The 19,638-nt window shown below is 48.5% G+C and overlaps 1 protein-coding gene across 1 annotated transcript in view; it reads left to right on the forward strand.

Annotated features, from left to right (window-relative positions):
* Window positions 1–19,397, forward strand: part of LOC139317514 (neurotrophin receptor-interacting factor homolog) — a 58,327-nt gene extending 38,930 nt beyond the window's left edge. Inside the window, exons 2-3 of the mRNA XM_070944586.1 lie at window positions 14,312–15,538; window positions 19,264–19,397. Coding sequence (XP_070800687.1) covers window positions 14,489–15,538; window positions 19,264–19,302 — 1,089 coding nt within the window. The 5' untranslated portion in view covers window positions 14,312–14,488 and the 3' untranslated portion in view covers window positions 19,303–19,397. The remainder of the gene's footprint in view (window positions 1–14,311; window positions 15,539–19,263) is intronic.
* The last annotated feature ends 241 nt before the right edge of the window (window positions 19,398–19,638 follow it).

Genomic DNA, 19,638 nt, shown 5'->3' on the forward strand with positions numbered 1-19,638 from the left:
GCGGACCTGATAAAAAGCCCCCCTGGCCACGGCCATCATATGCTCTTCTAAAGACAACCGCGCATCCATGAGGACGCCCAAGTTGCGAGCCCTCTCCGTGGGGGCCAGTGATTCGCCCCCAATAACCAGCGATGGCACCAGCTGGCTATATTGGGACACCGGAAGCCACAGCCACTCGGTCTTAGAAGGGTTGAGTCGGAGCCTGTTTCTCCCCATCCAGGCCCGCACGGCCTCCAGGCACCGGGACATCACTTCAAGGGCATCGTTGGGGTGGCCTGGGGTGGAGATGTACAGCTGGATCTCGGCTTGTCGTTCGTTCAGAACTGCGATAGGAAATAATCACCAGTAACACACAGAGAATCAGGGTTTACTTTGGCAATGATAAGCTTGCAGTCAAAAGTAAAGTACAAGTCAGTGTTTTGGTTCAAAGTCAGCGCTGGGTGTAATCACACCACAGCGCTATTTAACCAAAACTCAGCCCCTTAAACATACATCCGGTGATTATCAATCAAGCACCCCCCACTCCCTTAACAGTAACAGCTGCGAGCAGCGAGGACAGCAGAATCGGAGAGGCCCGGCAACGTCATCAATCATCGCCCTGAATGCTGCTATCCAGGAACTGTTTGTGTGTTCGCTGCGGCTGCTTATCTCCACTCCTTCGTCTCCCACACCCCCCATCGATGGCGAGCTCCGGCAGGACTCGACAGGCGGCCCCCCCTACCAGGAGCTCACCTATAAATAGAAAGCATACAGATGTTAGTCACTGTTACGATCCTGCATTAGGTTTGTCTGGGTATTTCCGATGGAACCGTTGTATCAATCGGGCAGCGTGAACATCGGGTGCTGCCACCCACGAGGCCTGTGTTACAGGGTATCCTTTCCACCGCACAAGATATTGTAACATCCCCCTACGAACCCTGGAGTCCAATATTCGGTCTATCTCATATTGGTTGGTATGCACGGGACCCGGTGGAGTAGTTGAGGTACCTGGCCTTTCTATCGTCACCGGTTTCACCAAACTGCTATGGAATACGGGATGTATCCTACTGAACAGAGGGGGAAGTTTAAGAGCTACGGTTACAGGATTGATGACTTGTGTTATGGGAAATGGTCCTATATATTTAGGTCCTAATTTTTTTACTGGGCAGTCGGAGTTTTAGGTATTTCGTAGATAAGTATACTTTGTCTCCTATCCGGAATGGTTTTGGATCAGCTCTTTTCTTGTCTGCATATTTTTTGTACTCGTCTGCTGCCTTTTGTAATGCTGTTTTTACACTTGGCCATACATTACTAATTTTATCGGCCCAACTGCGTGGCGTGTCACCGTCTGTCATAGGGGGATCTAACTCTGGAATGGCTGAAAACTCTCGGCCGTATATTGGAAAGGGGAGAACCCAGTACTGCGGTGGGGTATGTTGTTATATGCCACTTCGGCGAAAGGCAGGAGTCCTGACCAATTCGTCTGCTGGTATGAAACGTAGCATCTGATATATCTTTCGACCATGGCATTGGCCCGTTCAGCCGCCCCGTTAGTGCTCGGGTGGAATGCTGAACTTAACCCTTGAGAGGACCCAATTAAACGGACAAATCGTCTCCAAAACTTAGAGGTGAATTGAACACCGCGGTCGGATATAATCCTCTTAGGTGCTCCATGGAGACGATAGATATGTTGCAAAAAGAGTTCGGTTAATTGTCGCGCGGATGGTATGCTTTTACATGGCACAAAGTGGGCCTGTTTCGAAAACAGATCTACCACCGTCCAAATTACAGTGTGGCCATGGCTAGGGGGGAGATCGACTATGAAATCCATAGCGATCTCTTCCCAAGGCCTGCTAGGATTCGCGACTGTCTGTAATAGTCCTAACGGTCGTCCAGACCAGGGTTTGGCGGTTGCACAGGTTGTGCAACCTTTTACGTATGTTTCTATGTCCTTACGCATTCGTGGCCACCAGAATTGCCTCCTCACAAGGTGTAGAGTTTTTAAATACCCAAAATGGCCTGCTGATTTGGCATCATGGCACCTGCATAACACTACGTTCCGTAAACGTTCTGGAACATATATTCTATTCTCCCTCCACGCTATTCCATCATTATAGCTAACCATAGAGGGGTTTTGGATTACCCATTGATCCTGTTGTAAAGCTGTTTTAAACTCGGTACGTAAGTGACCATCTACTTCTGTAAGTCTTAATAGGGTTTGGGAAGGTGCAATTAGAGGTTCTATCACTTCCTCTCGCTTGCTATTATACTGTGGCATCCGGGACAGCGCATCAGCCAGGAAGTTTTTCCCAGCAGGAACATACCGCAACCGGAAAGAGAAACGCTGAAAATATTGTGCCCACCTTATCTGTTTGGGAGATAGTCGCCTGGGCGTTTGTAAGGCTTCTAAGTTTTTATGGTCCGTCCATACCTCAAAAGGATGAGACGCCCCCTCCAAGAGATGTCGCCATGTCATCAACGCCCAACGGACCGCAAATGCCTCTTTTTCCCAGATCGCCCATGCCCGCTCTGTCGTGGTTAACTTTTTAGACGTATAGGCACAAGGTTGTAACCCTCCCTGCTGTGTTCTTTGTAGGAGTACTGCTCCTACAGCCACGTCGCTAGCATCTGCTTGGACTACGAATGCCTGCGTTGGGTCTGGATGCTTGAGTACTGGTTCTTGAGCAAAGAGTGTCTTTAACTGCTCGAAAGCCATTTGACACGCTGACGACCACGTCAACGCTTGTCCCGGCTTTGGTTTAGCCGTGGCCGGTTTGGTCCGTAACAGATCCGTTAGTGGTAGGGCTATTTCAGCAAATCTGGGAATGAACTGCCGATAGAAGTTTGCAAAGCCTAGAAAGCTCTGTAATTGCTTTCTGGTTCTAGGGGCCTGCCATTCAAGCACTGCCTGGACTTTCCTGGGATCCATCTCTACCCCGCTCTCTGATATTCTATAGCCTAGATAATCTATCCTCTTTTTGTGAAACTCACATTTGGATAGTTTCACGTACAGCTTAGCAGCTAATAATTTGTCTAAGACCTGTCGGACCAGAGATATATGTTCCTCTTCAGTTTGTGTGTAAATTAAGATGTCATCCAAATATACAAGGACACCCCTGTACAGATGTTCATGCAGCACTTCATTGATGAACTGCATGAACACCGCAGGGGCGCCCTGTAGTCCGAACGGCATGACCTGGAACTGATAGCTTCCCAAGGGACAATTGAATGTTGTTTTCCACTCATCCCCTGGTTTGATTCGTATCCTATAATACGCTTCGCGTAGGTCGAGTTTCGTAAAGATACAACCGGTGGCTAGAGCAGCTAACAGGTCCTTCATTAAGGGAAGTGGATAGAGGGGCTCCACACACACTGCATTGAGACCTCTGAAGTCAACGCATAAGCGTAAACCCCCGTCTTTCTTCCCACGAAACAGGACGGGCAGCCATCTTTGATCGACTAGGTGTGATAAAACCCCGGGCCAAGTTCTTGTCTATATATTTTCGTAATTCTTTTAGTTCGGGTTGTGTCATTGAATACATCCGGGGCTTGGGTAGCTTCGCCCCGGGTATTAACTCAATACTGCAATCCGTAGGCCGGTGAGGGGGCAGGGTCTCACATTCCTCCTCACTAAAGACTCTGGCGAGAGTCACCAATCCCCCGTCCGAGCCCGTTGTCCTGGAAAACTCTCCTCCTCCGGTCGGGGCGGGGCGCTCTTGGGTTGCTTGACTTTTGGTTTCACTGCCAACTGTTCCACACTCTCCTTCACCTCCTCTATCAGTGGTTCCTCCCCCTCCACATCTCCACCACACTCCTGCTCTTCCAAGGCCGTCCCTTCTGCCATACCCCCCTTTGCTGCAAAGCCACAGGGACTCCTCACCTCTTGCGAAAACGAACCGAGCGCTGACTTTCTCTCGGCTTGTCGTTCGTTCAGAACTGCGATAGGAAATAATCACCAGTAACACACAGAGAATCAGGGTTTACTTTGGCAATGATAAGCTTGCAGTCAAAAGTAAAGTACAAGTCGGTGTTTTGGTTCAAAGTCAGCGCTGGGTGTAATCACACCACAGCGCTATTTAACCAAAACTCAGCCCCTTAAACATACATCCGGTGATTATCAATCAAGCACCCCCCACTCCCTTAACAGTAACAGCTGCGAGCAGCGAGGACAGCAGAATCGGAGAGGCCCGGCAACGTCATCAATCATCGCCCTGAATGCTGCTATCCAGGAACTGTTTGTGTGTTCGCTGCGGCTGCTTATCTCCACTCCTTCGTCTCCCACACCCCCCATCGATGGCGAGCTCCGGCAGGACTCGACACTGGATGTCATCAGCGTACTGATGGAACTCCACCCCGAAGCCACGGATGATCTCACCCAGCGGCTTTACATAAATGTTGAACAGAAGGGGCGAGAGGACCGACCCTTGCGGTACCCCACAAACAAGGCGCCTCGGGGTCGACCGCTGCCCACCTGTCAACACAGATTGCGACCAGTCAGAGAGGTAGGAGGAGAACCACCGCAAAACGGTGCCCCCCACCCCCAACCCCTCCAATCGGCGCAACATGATACCATGGTCGATGGTATCAAAAGCCGCTGAGAGATCTAATAGGACCAGGATAGAGGAGCAACCCCTATCCCGAGCCCTCCAGAGATCATCCACCAACGCGACCAATGCCGTTTCCATGCTGTGCCCAGGCCTGAAGCCAGACTGGAGCGGATCTAGATAGACAGCTTCATCCAGGTACTGTGGCAGCTGCCGCGCCACCACACTCTCAACAACCTTCGCAATAAAACGAAGGTTGGAGACTGGGCGATAGTTAGCCAAAACAGCCGGATCCAGAGAGGGCTTCTTGAGGAGGGGCCTCACCACCGCTTCTTTCAAGGCGGCCGGCAGGACACCCTCACTCAAAGAAGCGTTAATAATCCTCTGGAGCCAGCCTCGTGTAACCTCCCAGGAAGCCAGCACCAACCAGCAGGGACACGGGTCCAATAAACATGTGGTCGCGTTCAGCCGTCCCAGAATCCTGTCCACGTCCTCGGGAGCCACAGGATCAAACTCCTCCCAGATAACACTCTCAAGACCTGCCTCAATCATCCCGTCCGGACTTACCCAGTCAGAGGCCAGACCTTCCCGAATCTGAGCAATTTTATCATACAGATACTGCACAAAATCCTCAGCTCGACCCTGCAGGGGGTCATCCCGCGCTCCCAGATGGAGGAGGGAGCGGGTCACCCTAAACAGGGTGGCTGGGCGATTATCTGATGATGCATTAAGAGCAGAAAAATAGCTAGATTTTGCCGCTTTTATCGCCACTAGGTAGGTCTTAATATGAGACCTCACCAGTGTTCGGTCAGATTCGGAACGGCTGGTCCTCCAACCGCTCTCCAGGCATCTTTTCCAGTGCTTCATCTCCCTCAACTCCTCGGAGAACCAAGGAGCTAGGTGAGTTCGGTGCCGGGTCAGAGGCCACAAAGGCACGACGCGGTCCAAGGCCCCGGCGGCCGCACTGTCCCAGGCGGCCACCAAGTCCTCAGCCGAGTCATGAGCCAGAGTCTCAGGAATTTGCCCAAGCTCCATCTGGAACCTATCAGGATCCATCAGGCGCCTGGGGCGGAACCACCTAGTCAGTTCCGCCTCCCTGCGGCGGGGTGTAGCGGTTAGAAAGTCTAGTCGAAGGAGTGGGTGTCTGTATATTTTCTTCTAGGGGAGGCTATGAAAGCGATTGTTCAGTTCCAGAGGGGCTTCATTGGAGTGGGCTAGGGTAGATAGACTTTGGTCTTGGTTGTTTTCTTCTAAGGGTGACATGTTTCCCTCCGTCTTGCTCCTTAGGTACATACCGTATGTAGGCTTGTTTTTTACGCAAGCTGTTTGTTCCCTATTGTGTTCTATTTGGGTGTATCGGTTTTCTTCTTTATGTTCATATATGGGGTCATCATTTTTTTTTAGAAGCTGCTTGCTCCCTGTTGTTTGTGTTTTATTTTGGTGAAGAGTTATTATTCTGAATGTTTAGATTCCAGGAGAGAGCTGCATGGATGAAACCATCATCCTCTGTTCTTTTTCCCCCCTCCTTTCCAAAAATAGATTGCACAGAATAATCAGTGTAGCATTACTCCTTTCCCCATTGCCTTTGTGAAGGAGTTGTTAGCTGTTGTGGGGGAGGTTTTTCTTTGACATTGACTCTTATGTTAAACTTTTCTAGTCTTTAAGTTGCCCTGTGTTTTTTTAGGCAATTGAAGCTTTCTGACTGATGAGAAGTGCCCCAGGAAATGAAAACAGGTTTAAATAGTTGAAGTATGATTGAATTATAGTTGCAATATATGAAACCCAGGGGTAACTGTCCTGCTCTTAAAAGTGAAGTCTTTTTTGTAATTTTCTTTACACTTCAGAGTAAATTTTTCCTTAAAATGTTTCTGCCACGAGACACATATCCATCATCCTAAACCAGGGGTGTCAAACTCGATTTCATTGAGGGCCGCATCAGGGTTGTGTTTGACCTCGGAGGGCCGGTGTGTGTGTGTGTGGCCAGGGGTGGGCATGGGCATGGCTGGGGTGGGCATGGCCATGGTGGGCATTCGACACAGGCTCAAGATGCATTTTTTTCCCCTTCTTTCTTTCCACAGTTCTTTACTATAACCATTTTCCTATCTCTTCTATCAGATATTATGGACAAACATTTATTACTTATTCTTCATACTCCACTAAACTTTTTATTTTTAAATTTATACCCCATTCTTTAATAGTAAATGGCTTTTCTCGGTCACGGAGGAAACGCCGGTCACATGAGGGATGTGACTTATCCAGTAATCCTAGGACCAAGTCTACCAACTAAAGAAGTCCCGCCTCTTCCTGTATCCAGTTTTTCGACTCGGTCCGGTAGAGGACAGTCGTGTCTGTTTAGCTCTCTCTTCAATCTCCACATGGGAGAGCTTTTTTGGCCATTGTTTGCTGATTTCTTCCTATTTTTGCTTCGTTCTGCTCAATTTGCTGGCGTTTTACAAGAAAGCGGCTAAACTTAATTGAATTCAGCTGGGGAGCGCTAGAAGCGTTCTGGCAGCTGTGAGCAGCCCCGCGGCAGCGCGCACGTGCGTAAGCACCACTGCGCCTATTTACAGCAGTTTACGGCGAATTTGGGGCGTTTGGAGAGGTTTCCTAGCCTCCTCCTCCTGTTGGAGCATTGTGGCTGCAGATTTGTGGCGTGAAGGCTTTTCCGCGCCTAATTTTGCCGCGCCTTTAAGCCATTTGGCTAGCGGCCATTTCCAGCCTCCTGTTTGTCCATCCTGGCTTCTGGATTCTTCCTGCTTCTCTCCTGGCGCAGTGAGTTACCTGAACCACCAATTATCCCCTGGGGGTGGAATTTTAAGGGTGATTTCCCTCCTTTGGCCTTCATTTCTGAGCTGTGAAAGTAAATTCCTGCTCCAAAATGGCGGATGCTAGGGGCAACAAATCCCAGAGCAAAGGAAAAAGGGGCCATACTTCTGATCCTAAGGAAGGTTCCTCAGGGGACCCGGTTCCTTCCAAGGCAGCCAGAGTTTCTACTAGATCCACCCTTTCCAAGAGTGCTAATCCTGCTGCATCATCAAGGGAAGAAACCAGGAGGCATAAGGCCATGGAAAAGGCCTTTCAAAAAGCTGCCTCAGAGGCCTCTAGAGTTTCATTTCCTGCTGTGCGGCCTTCTAAATCATCTGCCCTCCCCACTTCTAATGTGGCTGTTCCCCCTTCTCAAATTCAAATTGAACATGATTTTTCTCCTGATCAGTCTACTCTGGGTGAGAATGTGGCTGCTGATGCTTCTTCTGTATTTCCTGCTGCTAGGCCTCTATCTCCAATTGTGTCTATTTAAGCCCCTCCAAGGCAAGAACCCCCTGAGGCTCCAGCTCAATCCAGCAATCAAGGGGCTGAGGCTCCTTTGTGTTTAACTCCTGCCCTAGCTGAACTTATTTCAGTATCAATTAGGCAGGGTATTGCTGAAGGCCTGCAGCAAAGGGCCTCTTCTGAGGTCTCCAGTTATGTGAGTCAGCAGAGTCATTCTGTGAGGGCCCAGGCTGTTGCTGATCCTGTGCAATGTGAGGAAAGGGTGGATTCCCAGGAAAACGCAAGTCAAGGTTCCCTTTCTGAAGGGGAAATTGCCCCGGATCAAGATCTCTCGGATGATGAGGGTCTGGAACCAGACCAGCCTTCCTTCATTGGGCTTTTCAAACCTCAGTTATTCAGATCCTTATTATATAAGGCTCAAAATGTTACTGGCCTGGGAAGTTCTTCTGCTTCTTCCACTCAAAGGGAGGCTTCTACATCTTCATCTCAGCATCCCTCTTCATCATTATTATTTCAGGAACCTTTCGTTCGTGCAGAAGTGGTTCCAGCTCCCAAGCTGTTTTCTGATGTGATCCAAAGACAGTGGTCTTCTCCTAGTTCTGGCCCTGTTCCTAATGGTCTAGATAAAAGGTTTTATAATATGGCTTCTGATTTTGCTAACATCCTGCAAGTTCCTTCTGTAGATGCGCCTGTTGTGGCTCTCTCTTCTGCATCTCCTCTTACGGGCCCGTCAGAGGAATCCCTGCGCCCTGAAGACAAGAAGTTTGAGCGTTCCTTGGTCAAGGACCACCAGGCCTCAGCTTGGTCCATTCAGGCCTCCTTGGCCGCTGCCTTTTTTAACAGGGCTTCCATTCTTTGGCTTCTCCAACTGCAGGAACGGCTGCCTTCTTCTGATGTGCGATCTCACCAGGACATCAACAAGATCCTCGCTGCTGTTGAGTTCTCTGCTGATGCCACTCTGAATGCTGCCAGGTTTTCAGCGAAGGCTATCGGGGCTTCAGTCACATCACGACGGCTTCTTTGGCTTCGTCAGTGGCAGGCGGATGTCTGAAACAAGTGGAGGCTTGCATCGGCTCCCTTCTTGGGGAACAATCTCTTCGGCTCAGCTTTGGATCCACTTCTCATCGAGACGAAGGATCATCGCAAGATTCTGCCCTCCTTATCGAGGAGATCTGATCCTCGTCAGCAGAGCTCCTTTCGAGCCCATTCCTTTTGCTCTGACTTCTCTTCCTTCCAGTCCAGGCCTCAGCGGTACTCTCAGCCCAGGGGTGGACAACAGCAGGATTTCCAGGTCAGGCAGGGGTCCCGTTTCCCTTCCCGCAGGCCCTTAAGGGAGGTAGGGGCCGCCCCTTCCGTAGAACCCGTTAGTTCTCCCTTACTTATCCCTGACTCCTTAATTGGAGGTCGGTTGGCTTCATTTGCTGACCAATGGGATATTTCAGTTTCAGATCCTTGGATTAGACGTACAATTAGATTTGGTTTGACCCTTGAGTTCTCTTCGGTTCCCCCTAGCTTGTTTGTCAGGTGCCCAGTTTCTCAGGTCAGGACCAAGAGGGTTCTGCTGGATGAGGCTATTCAACGTCTTTTGGAGATTAGGGCTGTTCAATGTGTTCCCCAAGGGGAAGTCGGCCAGGGCTTTTACTCTCGTTTGTTTCTAGTTCCCAAGGCTTCAGGCGGCTGGAGGGCCATATTGGATCTTAAATCCTTGAACAAATATATAGTCTATCATCGGTTCAAGATGGAATCCCTCCAGACCATTCTCCTCTCTATCCGTCCAGGTGATTTTTTGTCCTCCATCGACTTGACAGAGGCATATCTACATGTGCCCATATTTCCGGAACATCGGAAATACCTCCGTTTTTGTTATCAGGGTAGGCATTATTAGTATAGAGCCCTTCCCTTTGGCCTTTCCTCAGCTCCCAGGGTCTTTACAAAGATCATGGCTGCCTTATCGGGCCATATGAGATCTTTTCCTGTTAGAGTTTTGTTTTATTTAGATGATATTCTTATTTTGTCTAGTTCTGAGATCCGGGGTAATGAGGATGTTCAGGTCACTATTCAAACCCTGCAGTCCCATGGTTTTTTGGTTAATCGTTCCAAGAGCAACCTAGTTCCTTCCACCTGCATCCAGCATTTGGGGGCTGTTATTGATACTGTCAGGTTGCAGGTTTCCCTTTCACAAGAACGTCAGGATAGTATTGTTGAACTGGCAGGTCAGGTTAAGGCTTCGCGTTCTTTTTCCCTCCTGGGTCTTTCCCGCCTGTTAGGGAAGATGGTATCTGCCTTCGGGATCACGCCCTGGTCTCAGTTTCATAGCCGGGAACTTCAGTGGTTTTTACTTCCGTTTCAACGGTCTCGCAGGAGCACGTCAGTTGCCAGAGTTCCCTTGACCCCAGCAGTTCTTCGGTCCTTGGCCTGGTGGACCTCTCCGGCTCTTGCTCGGGGGTGCCTGTTCAGAGTTCCTCAGCGCGTCAGCATCACCACGGACGCGAGCCTCTTCGGATGGGGGGCTCACCTGGAGTCTCATCTGGCTCAGGGGCAGTGGTCTGTCCAGGAGAGGGGACTTCACATCAACATCTTGGAGCTCAGAGCCATCTTCCAGGCCCTTTGCAAGTTCGCCCCTCTCCTTCAGGGTCTGGATGTCTTGATCAGAACAGACAACGTAGCTGCCAAAGCCCACATCAACCGGCAAGGAGGGACCCGCTCCAAGGCTCTTATGAGGGAAGCCTCCCGTCTCCTCAGGTGGGCGGAGATTCACCTGGCCTCCATTCACGCCTCTCACATCTCAGGGTCATCGAATGTACAGGCGGACGCCCTCAGTCGCTCAGTGCTGGACCAGACGGAGTGGAGCCTCGATCAACTTCTGTTCCAGGACATCGTGCATCGCTTCGGTCTTCCAGCAGTAGACCTCTTTGCGTCCGAATCCAACCACCAGCTCCCGAGGTTTTACACAAGGTTTCCCGTCTAGGGGGCCGAGGCTGTGGACGCCTAGATCAGCCCGTGGCCTTGTGGTCTTCTTCTCTATGCTTTCCCACCTCTTCCCTTCATCTCCAGGGTCATCAGGAAGCTGTTGCAGGAACAAGCCGAGCTCGTCCTTCTGGCACCCTTCTGGCCCAGACAACCGTGGTTTGCGGATCTGATGGCTCTCTCTGTCGCTCCCCATTGGCAGATTCCGGCCGACAAGATCTCCCTGTGGCAAGGCCGCCTAGCTCATCCAGATCCTCAGTGGCTCCGGCTGACCGCCTGGAGGTTGAGCGGTTCCTCCTGTCCACGGCCAGGGTCCCTTCGGAAATAATATCTATGATCCAGGCCTCTCGTCGCGAGTCAACAAACCGTATTTACAATGCCACTTGGATGGCCTTCTCTGCCTGGTGTCGACGTAAGAAGGTTCTTCCTACTGCTGCTTCCATTCTTGACATTCTAGGATTTCTTCAGGATGGCTTCAAGTCGGGACTCTCTCCCAATACTCTCCGGAGGCAAATCTCTGCCATCTCTTCTATCCTCACCTGCGGTACCGCTGAGTCTGTGTCCACTCACCCTCTAATCCGGTCATTCCTTAGAGGTGCTGCCAATCTACGTCCGCCGGCCGTTCATCGGTTTCCGACCTGGGACCTAAACAAGGTTCTATTGGCTCTTACTGGTCCTCCTTTTGAGCCTCTCCGGGTAGTCTCGCTGAAGTTTTTGTCTTTTCAGGTGGCCTTTCTCGTAGTGATCACCTCGGCTCGGAGAATCTCGGAGTTGGCTGCTCTCTCAGTTTGTCAGGATCTCTGTATCATTCATGCTGATCAAGTAGTTTTGTGATTGGATCCAGCCTTTATTCCGAAGATCAATACAGCCTTCCATTGCTCCCAGGAGATCATTCTTCCCAACTTCTGCCCTTCCCCCCGTCATCGCCTGGAGAAGGTGTGGCACAAGCTTGATGTTCGTCGGGCTCTCAAGATTTATATCTCCAGGACTTCTTCCTTTCGTTGTTCTGAGGCTCTTTTTGTGTCTTTCCAACCCCAGTCCATGGGGTCAAAGGTTTCTTCCACTACCTTGGGACGTTGGCTCAGGGCTTCCATTTCCTTAGCTTACGAAGCTCAATCATTGCCAGTGCCTCGTGGTGTTACAGCCCACTCTACCAGGAGCGCAGCTACTTCGGCTGCCTGGTCTACCTAAGCTTCTCTCGAGGAGGTCTGCCGAGCTGCTACATGGACGTCTCCGTCTCCGTTTATCCGGCATTACCGGTTGGATGTTTATGCATCGGCGGAAGCTTCATTTGGGCGACGTGTGCTGCAGCGGGTATCCTCCCAGGACCAAGAGCGGTGCCGGCCTTCTCCCTCCCAATAAGTACATGGGCTTTGGTATATCCCTCATGTGACCGGCCTTTCCTCTGTGACCGAGAATGGGCGTTGGTCTTACCTGATACGCCGCTTCTGGTCACTAGGAAACGCCGGTCACCCCCTCCCGATTGGTCCGGCACCTCTCGTGCTGGATTATGGCTGTTGAAGGACAGGGGTGGGTCCTGGGGATTTTTTACTTCTCCTTTATTTTTACAGACACGACAGTCTACCGTGCGTCCTAGTCTCAAACTGGATACAGGAAGAGGCGGGACTTCTTTAGTTGGTAGACTCGATCGTAGGATTACTGGATAAGTCACATCCCTCATGTGACCGGCGTTTCCTAGTGACCAGAAGCGGCGTATCAGGTAAGACCAACGCCCATTCCAGGCAGAAAAGCTATTTATACTATTGTATTTTTATTATTCAACTAATAATAAAAATACAATAGCATAAATAACATGATAATACAAGATGTAACAGCTGTTGTGACCCAGGCCCATGTAGTTAGTATTAAATACAAAACAGTTCCAAAAAACAAACAGATTTTATTAAAACAGCTGAGAATTAACTCATTCTCAGCGTATTCCAAAATAAACGAAAACAAAGTTCTCAAAACACCATTCTTCAGTTTATCTCTGACCTTGGGATAATTAGGCAAACTGCCAAAGGCTTTTCTTGGCAACAGTTCAGGAACAGAAGACACTGACAAGAAAGAAATACATCCAAACACGAAGCAAATCTCTCAACGGTTGTTTTCGGGCAAAGAGGCCAAGAGCCGTTGTTGGTCTTCCCCGGTCAGCTAATGGCAGCTGGGCCCCTTAATCACAACCCGCGGATCAGCTAAACTGATCGGGAGCTGCCTCTCGTTCTATCTCTCCCCAGCGTTCTTGGCGCTTGCCCACCTCCCATCCAGCCAGCCATCCCCCTCACCTGAAAACTCCTGCCCTGCTTGCAAGAGAGCAGCTGCCCAGCACCTCCTGCCACATGGTGCCCACCCAGCGGACACACACCCCTCCACCCAGGTAGAGCGCCACTCACCGACTGAACGGTATCTCAGGATCACAATGTGGGTGAAGCTGATGAGCACCAGGTCCTTGAGGAGCGGCCGCTGCCGGAAGACTCTCTGCATCGGCAGCGGCCGCTCTGGGAGTTCGCTTCTTGCTCTATGGTTCCATGCGGCTGCCCCAGCTCCCGGAAGACAGCAGCAGGCGGCTGGCCCGAACGGACTCTTCTCCGCTTCCAGCTGTGTGCTCACTGGCTTCACCCACATCGATGTGTTGAGGCCTGGGAGGCGTGTGAGCAGGGGTGGGGGGGAGACAGGTGCTTGCGCGGCTTGGCGCCTTTGGGCCGCTCGTGTTCCACCCCCCCATGGGAGGAGAGGGGATTGATGGCGGCATGTGGAGGGAGCCTCTCTCTGCCAGACTCCCGGCTGTGAGTGCGCAGGCTGCCCGAGTGCGAAGAGCTGGGCGCAGGGAAGTGAGGATGCAGGCACGGCCTCGGCCGAACAGCTAACAAGCGGCTGTGGTGCCATGAGCACCCTCAAAATAATAAGAGCCCCCAATAATAAGGCGAAGCCCTTATTTCGGGGTTCAAAAGAAAATAAGACCCTGTCTTGTTTTCGGGGAAACACGGTAGATTGTTGATTGTAGATTAAATGGACCTACAGTATGTAAAATCTGGCATTAAACTGTAGTATTAACATAGGATGTTGCTTGTTTTCTATCCAGATCAAGCACTTACCGGTACTTGAGGCCACATAATTGTAATCCAGTCCAACCCAGTCCTCCTGCAGCACTCTGCCAGCTGAAAATGGGCTGCGCAGAAGCCCCATGTGGCCCGTTTTCGGCCAGCAGAGTGCTGCTGGAGGCCGTGGAGGCCAAAAACGGGCTGTGGGGAGGTCGCCTTGGCCCCCCATGGCCCATTTTGGCCGGCAGAAGCATTGCAGGCCAGTCCTTTGATATTTCCAGGCTGGCCCCATGGGCCAGATTTAAGCACCCCTTGGGCCGGATCCAGCCCGTGGGCCTTGAGTTTGACACCCCTGTCCTAAACCAAACCAACGCAAGCCAAACAAAAAACTGTTTTCCTCAGAAATACCATTCTTCATTATATGGACATGAATTCTGTAAATATGAATTTGATTAATCTCATTTTGTTGACTGCTCAGGTGATTGCTTACTGTTTTTTTGGTCTTTTTAGGGAGAAAATACTCATGTAAAGACATTTGGAAAAACCAAATCCTCTTGATGCATGGTGGAATCCTGTGACAGAGCAGTTTCCTTGAGAACAGTCTCTCTGCCTCCTGGAAATTGTTGGCCAACTTTGGCTTAAGCTCGTTGTCAAAATTTGAAGAAGAAGAAGAAGACTCTTCCCACCATGTTTGCCTGTGAGACGTGGGGTATCACTGGCCAGACCTCAGTCTACAATTGGGACAAGTCTGTCTACTTATTAGAAGACAAAATGGAGTCCATACAGGGATCAGGGAAGCTGGATCTCCATTTTAAGGTGCTGCTTGAGCAGGAGATGTATCCAGAGATCACAATTGAGGAGGAAGAGGAAGAGCCTGAGGAAGTAGAAGCTGAAGGGGAGGCAGATGAAGAGGAAGAAGAGAGGGGAGAGGAGGAAGAAGAGGAAGAAGAAGAAGAGGGAGAAGGAGATGAGGAGGAAGAGGAGGCATGTCCACAAGGCCCTCAGCAAGAGCCAGTGGGAGCAATTGTTGGGGATGACTCCCTGCTTGTGGTATGTACTGGAACAGTTGAAGAGCTGCTAGGCTTGGAGGTATCACCAACTGCTGAATCAGTGCAGCTAGAGGAGGCACCACAAACTCAGCGCTGGGAGGTCCAATGGGAAGAGGTGTCCCAAACTTCACAGCCTCTCTTCCCTGAAATTATAGAACCACCATTAATATCACCAGAAGCAGCCACCTCCAATATCATTCAGGTAGTGAAATTCGCTGCATTAGAGGTAGAACCAGAGGCCTTCCCAACCACTTTGGAGCAACTAGGGAATACTTCATCCTTATGGGGAGCATCTTTCATTGAAGAGAGCCACCAGGACCTTCAACGCTCCCCAGCTAGTGCGGATAGAGGGAGTATTGGCAAACCACGGACACCTATATCTGGAGGAGGCAGTTTCAGCCTGGAGACTGCCCGCCGGCACTTCCGGCAGTTCTGTTACCAGGACACTGAGGGTCCACGAAAGGCATGTGGTCAGCTCTGGGAGCTTTGCAATCACTGGCTGAAGCCAAAGAACCGCACCAAGGAACAGATTCTTGATGTCCTAATCTTGGAGCAGTTCCTAGCCATTCTTCCTGCTGGAATCCAAAGTCGGGTATGGGAACGTAGCCCGGAGACTTGTGCACGGGCAGTGGCCCTAGCGGAGGAGTTCCTAGCCAAGCAGAATGAATCAGAAAGACCAGAGGAGGAGGTAAGATGGCTCAGTCCCCCTTCCTTTCCTCACATATATTCTTAAAATTCATTGTTGGGCTATATTTATTTGGGGGGAAGACTTTAGGCAAGTGCCTGAGACAGGACAGTGCAGCAGGTATGGGAGATAAATGAAATGGGACTTTAGGGCAGAGAGTCAAAATCTTTTCCTTTTGGAACAAAAGATGTTCACACCTGGCTGGTGGCAATTGCACAATTATTATTCATGAAGACTTTATGATACTACCTTCCAACTACCTTTCAAAGCATACAGATCTCAACGACTGCCCCATAAAACATCACAGAGCAATAAAATGAGGCACCCAAATTGAAGAAATATATTTCATTCTATTTCCAGTAGGTAGACTGAGGAGGTCCCAGCAGGTTTATTAGTACTCCAAATTAGCAAGGTGAATGTCATTTTTAAATATTTCCTCATATAGCAACCTTTAGTTTAGACAAACACACCAAACCACACCTAGTACTTGAGGTTGTTCTTCTTACTTCTCCTTTGGCTTGTTTAACTTGCAGAATTGCGGGGAGCGCCCAAAAGTGTGAGAGCTCATCTGCAATCTGAAATGCTACAATCCATTGTCTCCTTAGCAGCCCTATCACACTGCAATTTATTGGCAATGCCAGCTGTCCTTAGCCAACTGTGGCCTACTGATTCCATATGCTCACCTCACTTCTTGCTGCTTTTAATCCATGAGCTTGGGGGTGGGTGGGTAACAGGAGACAGTCAAGCCCCTGTGCAAGAAATGGGGAGGAAATATTCATAGGGGAATTTTTTTTGCAATGGCTGAATGAGCTGGAGTTTTTGATTCCTTGCAAGCTGTTACCTGATTTCCTACAGGGATGCAAACCAGTGGCAGAGACAACTCTTGGATCAGGTTGCTACCATGTTTCCCTGAAAATAAGACCTGGTCTTATTTTCTTTTGCGCTCCAAAATAACCACTAGGGCTTATTTTGGGGGGAAGTCTTTATTTTTTCATCACAAGGCCCAGCCCGGCTCCCCACTCCTCCTCCTCCTTTGCCGCCGCCACCTCCCCTTGCTCTGCTTTCCGTCTCTCCATTGCAGCACAGCACCCGGGATCCACTTTGACAGAGGCGGGGTTTGGGGGATGGTCAATTCCCATTCGTGAGGCTTCCGGTCGGCACCGCAGGCTCCGTGGACGGTCTTTTAAAACCGCCAGCCCTGTGTCTTCGTAAAAGCCACTTTGACAGCGCAAACCAGCTGTCTGGCGGCTGAAAAACCTCCCCTTCGGGAAAAGGAGAGGAGAGCCGGTGGGCGAGAGTAGAGCTCCCCGAAAGCCCTCTGGAATATTTCCAGAGGCTTGGAGGGTGAGAGCTCCCCAGCCAGCCCGCCAAGAAGCTCCGAAGCCAGGATGACTCTGCGAAAGCAGAGCGAGAAGCCGTGATCCGATCCTGCTTTCAAAAGTCAGTTTGACTGATTACAAGCGCAGGCAGAGCAGAAACAGGAGAACAAGCTTTAAAAGTACAGAGCTTAACTCCGAAGTTACTTTGTTTCAAACTGAATTTCATTGAGCTGGAGGCTGAAGATGGCGTCTTTGTTATGGTTTTGAAAGTGAAAGCCAGAAACGAAAGTGCTTATTGAGAACTTTGTGCTGGGAGAGTGGATTAGCTGCTTATTAACTGCTGGGAAGTGAGAGCTTGTGGAGAAAAAAAAAACTATCCTGCCTGATAAATTAGAGACTATAAATTACAAACATTTTAAAGTTGTTTAAGGGACTTTGTGGCTTTGGGGGAAAAAAAAAGATCTCTTTAGAAGGGGAAAAAAATGGCTTCTAAACAAGTGAAACCAGGAGTTGTTAAAGGAGGGGGAGGTTCTCCAGTTGTGTCAGTGGTGACACAGAAAGCACAACTTCCGGCTGATTTACAGAGTCAGAGTCAGGAGGCAGCACTTAATGATTTTAAAGAATTTATGAAAGAAGCCATGAATAATCAAGCAACAGCAATGAAAGAAGCTATGAATAACTTAACATTACTTGTGGAAGGGAAATTAAAGAAAGTTGAGGAGGATATCAGTTCAATTAAGGAAGTGGTTGCAGAGAAACACGATGAAATAAGAGAAGATATTGTTTATGCTGTATCAGGATTGTCAAACCATGTTATCCAGCTTGATGGGAAAGTGGAAGAAATTAATCAAGCCAATTTAAATTTGGAAAGCAAAATGGGAGATGTTATGACCAGAACAGAGAAAGTGGATGATGAATTGGTAATGTTACAATACAGGTCCATGGAGTTTGCTTTGAGATTGAGAGGCCTGAAAGAAAATAGTAAAGAAAATTTAAAAGATATTTGCGCTGATGCTATTGCAGAGATAATTAAAGAAAGACCAGAAGATGTGGCAAGCCAAATTGATAAAATTTAAAGGGTTAATTCCTGGCTGGCAAAACAAAGACAGCTGCCAAAAGATGTGGTGATCTATTTTACAACCAGGAGGATCAGCAACGATATTTTACAAGCTTCCTACAAGAATAAAGTTCAGGTGGCTGGGCAAGAGGTGGTGGTTTTGAAAGAGATCCCTCCAAAGATGCTGAGAAGTAGAAAAGACTTTGGCTTTTTGGTAAATGAGCTGAGAAATCAACAAGTGGCATACAGATGGGACGTTCCAATTGGTCTAATAGTGACTTATAATGGAGAAAGATACCGGTTAAACACAGTCTGGAAGGCAAAAGACTTCTATGTAAATGTTTTAAAGGCTGGATACCCACCCTCACCGGGGGGGGGGGAAGGAAGAAAATGGAGATGTTACAACAAGAAAAAGATGGCAAACAGATACAAACCTATGCTGAAGTTGCAGCTGGAGGAATTATCATGGAAGAAGATTTGGATCTTGGGGGCTTACCTCCAACTTTGGAACCACCTAAGAAGGGAGAGCCGAAAGTACGACTGACCCGATCAACTTATAAACTTCAAGAACAACAATCAAAAAGGCAACAATCTCAAGATTTATCTCAAGAAGTTCAAAAAAACAGAAGCGGTGGAGGGGGGGCTAGGCCAAAGAGTAAGGTGGAGGAGGAGCTTCAGCTGATGCTCATACGGCTTCGAAAGGCTAAAGATGGCAACTAAATTCCTATCTTGGAATGTCAATGGCCTAAATTCACCACAAAAAAGAAAGAAAGTACAGTATTTCACCACTTGAAACAATTTAACAATGATGTTATTTGCTTGCAAGAAACACATATTAGATTATTAGATCAAAAATATTTGATAAATTCAAGATTAGGTACACATTTTGTGGCATCAGCGCCAGAGAAGAAAAATGGGCTAGTCATATATGTAAGGAAAGGACTATCAGCTAATCTAATTGAGGCAGATGATCAAGGAAGATATATTGCAATTGAATTATCAACACAGACTGGAAAAATGCTTTTAATTGGAATATATGCCCCTAATCAGCAACAAGACAGGTTTTATAAATTTCTACATACTAAAATAATACAATGGGATTATACATCTTTTATATTAATGGGTGACTGGAATGGAGTAATAGACACGCAGAAAGATAAAAAAAGTTTATCAAAGATCTCAACCCGTGCAAAATTACCTAAATCTTTTTTTGATATGATGGAAGATATAGAACAGAGAGATATTTGGAGAGAACGTAATGTGGAGGAAAGAGATTTTACTTTTTTTTCTGATAGACATCAATCCTTCTCCAGGATTGATTTTATACTAACCACAAATGATTTTATTTCCAGGGTGAAGAAGACGAAGATATGTCCAAGAACTTTAACTGATCACAGTCCGGTTTGGGTGGAATTTGAACAGGAGAGGGGAGAAAGGAGGTCTTGGAGGTTAAATGAAAATTTATTTAGATATGAAGAAAATGTGAAAGAGCTTAAAAAACAATTGAAGAATTTTTTGCAATTAATATGAATAAGGGTACTTCCATGGAAATGGTCTGGGATGCTAGCAAGGCTTATATGAGGGGTACGTTAATACACATGAATAATAAACATAGACTAAAACAACAAAAGAAGCGGAAAGAGATAGAGGAAGAAATAAAAAAGAAAGAACAATTACTTATATTTAATCCAGGAGACAAGAAAGTAAAAGAAACAATAAATATACTA

Source organism: Pituophis catenifer, unplaced genomic scaffold (genome assembly GCF_029215685.1).
Source record: "Pituophis catenifer annectens isolate HBS135680 unplaced genomic scaffold, rPitCat1.0.hap2 SCAF_5, whole genome shotgun sequence".
In the NCBI taxonomy this organism is placed as follows: Eukaryota; Metazoa; Chordata; class Lepidosauria; order Squamata; family Colubridae; genus Pituophis; species Pituophis catenifer.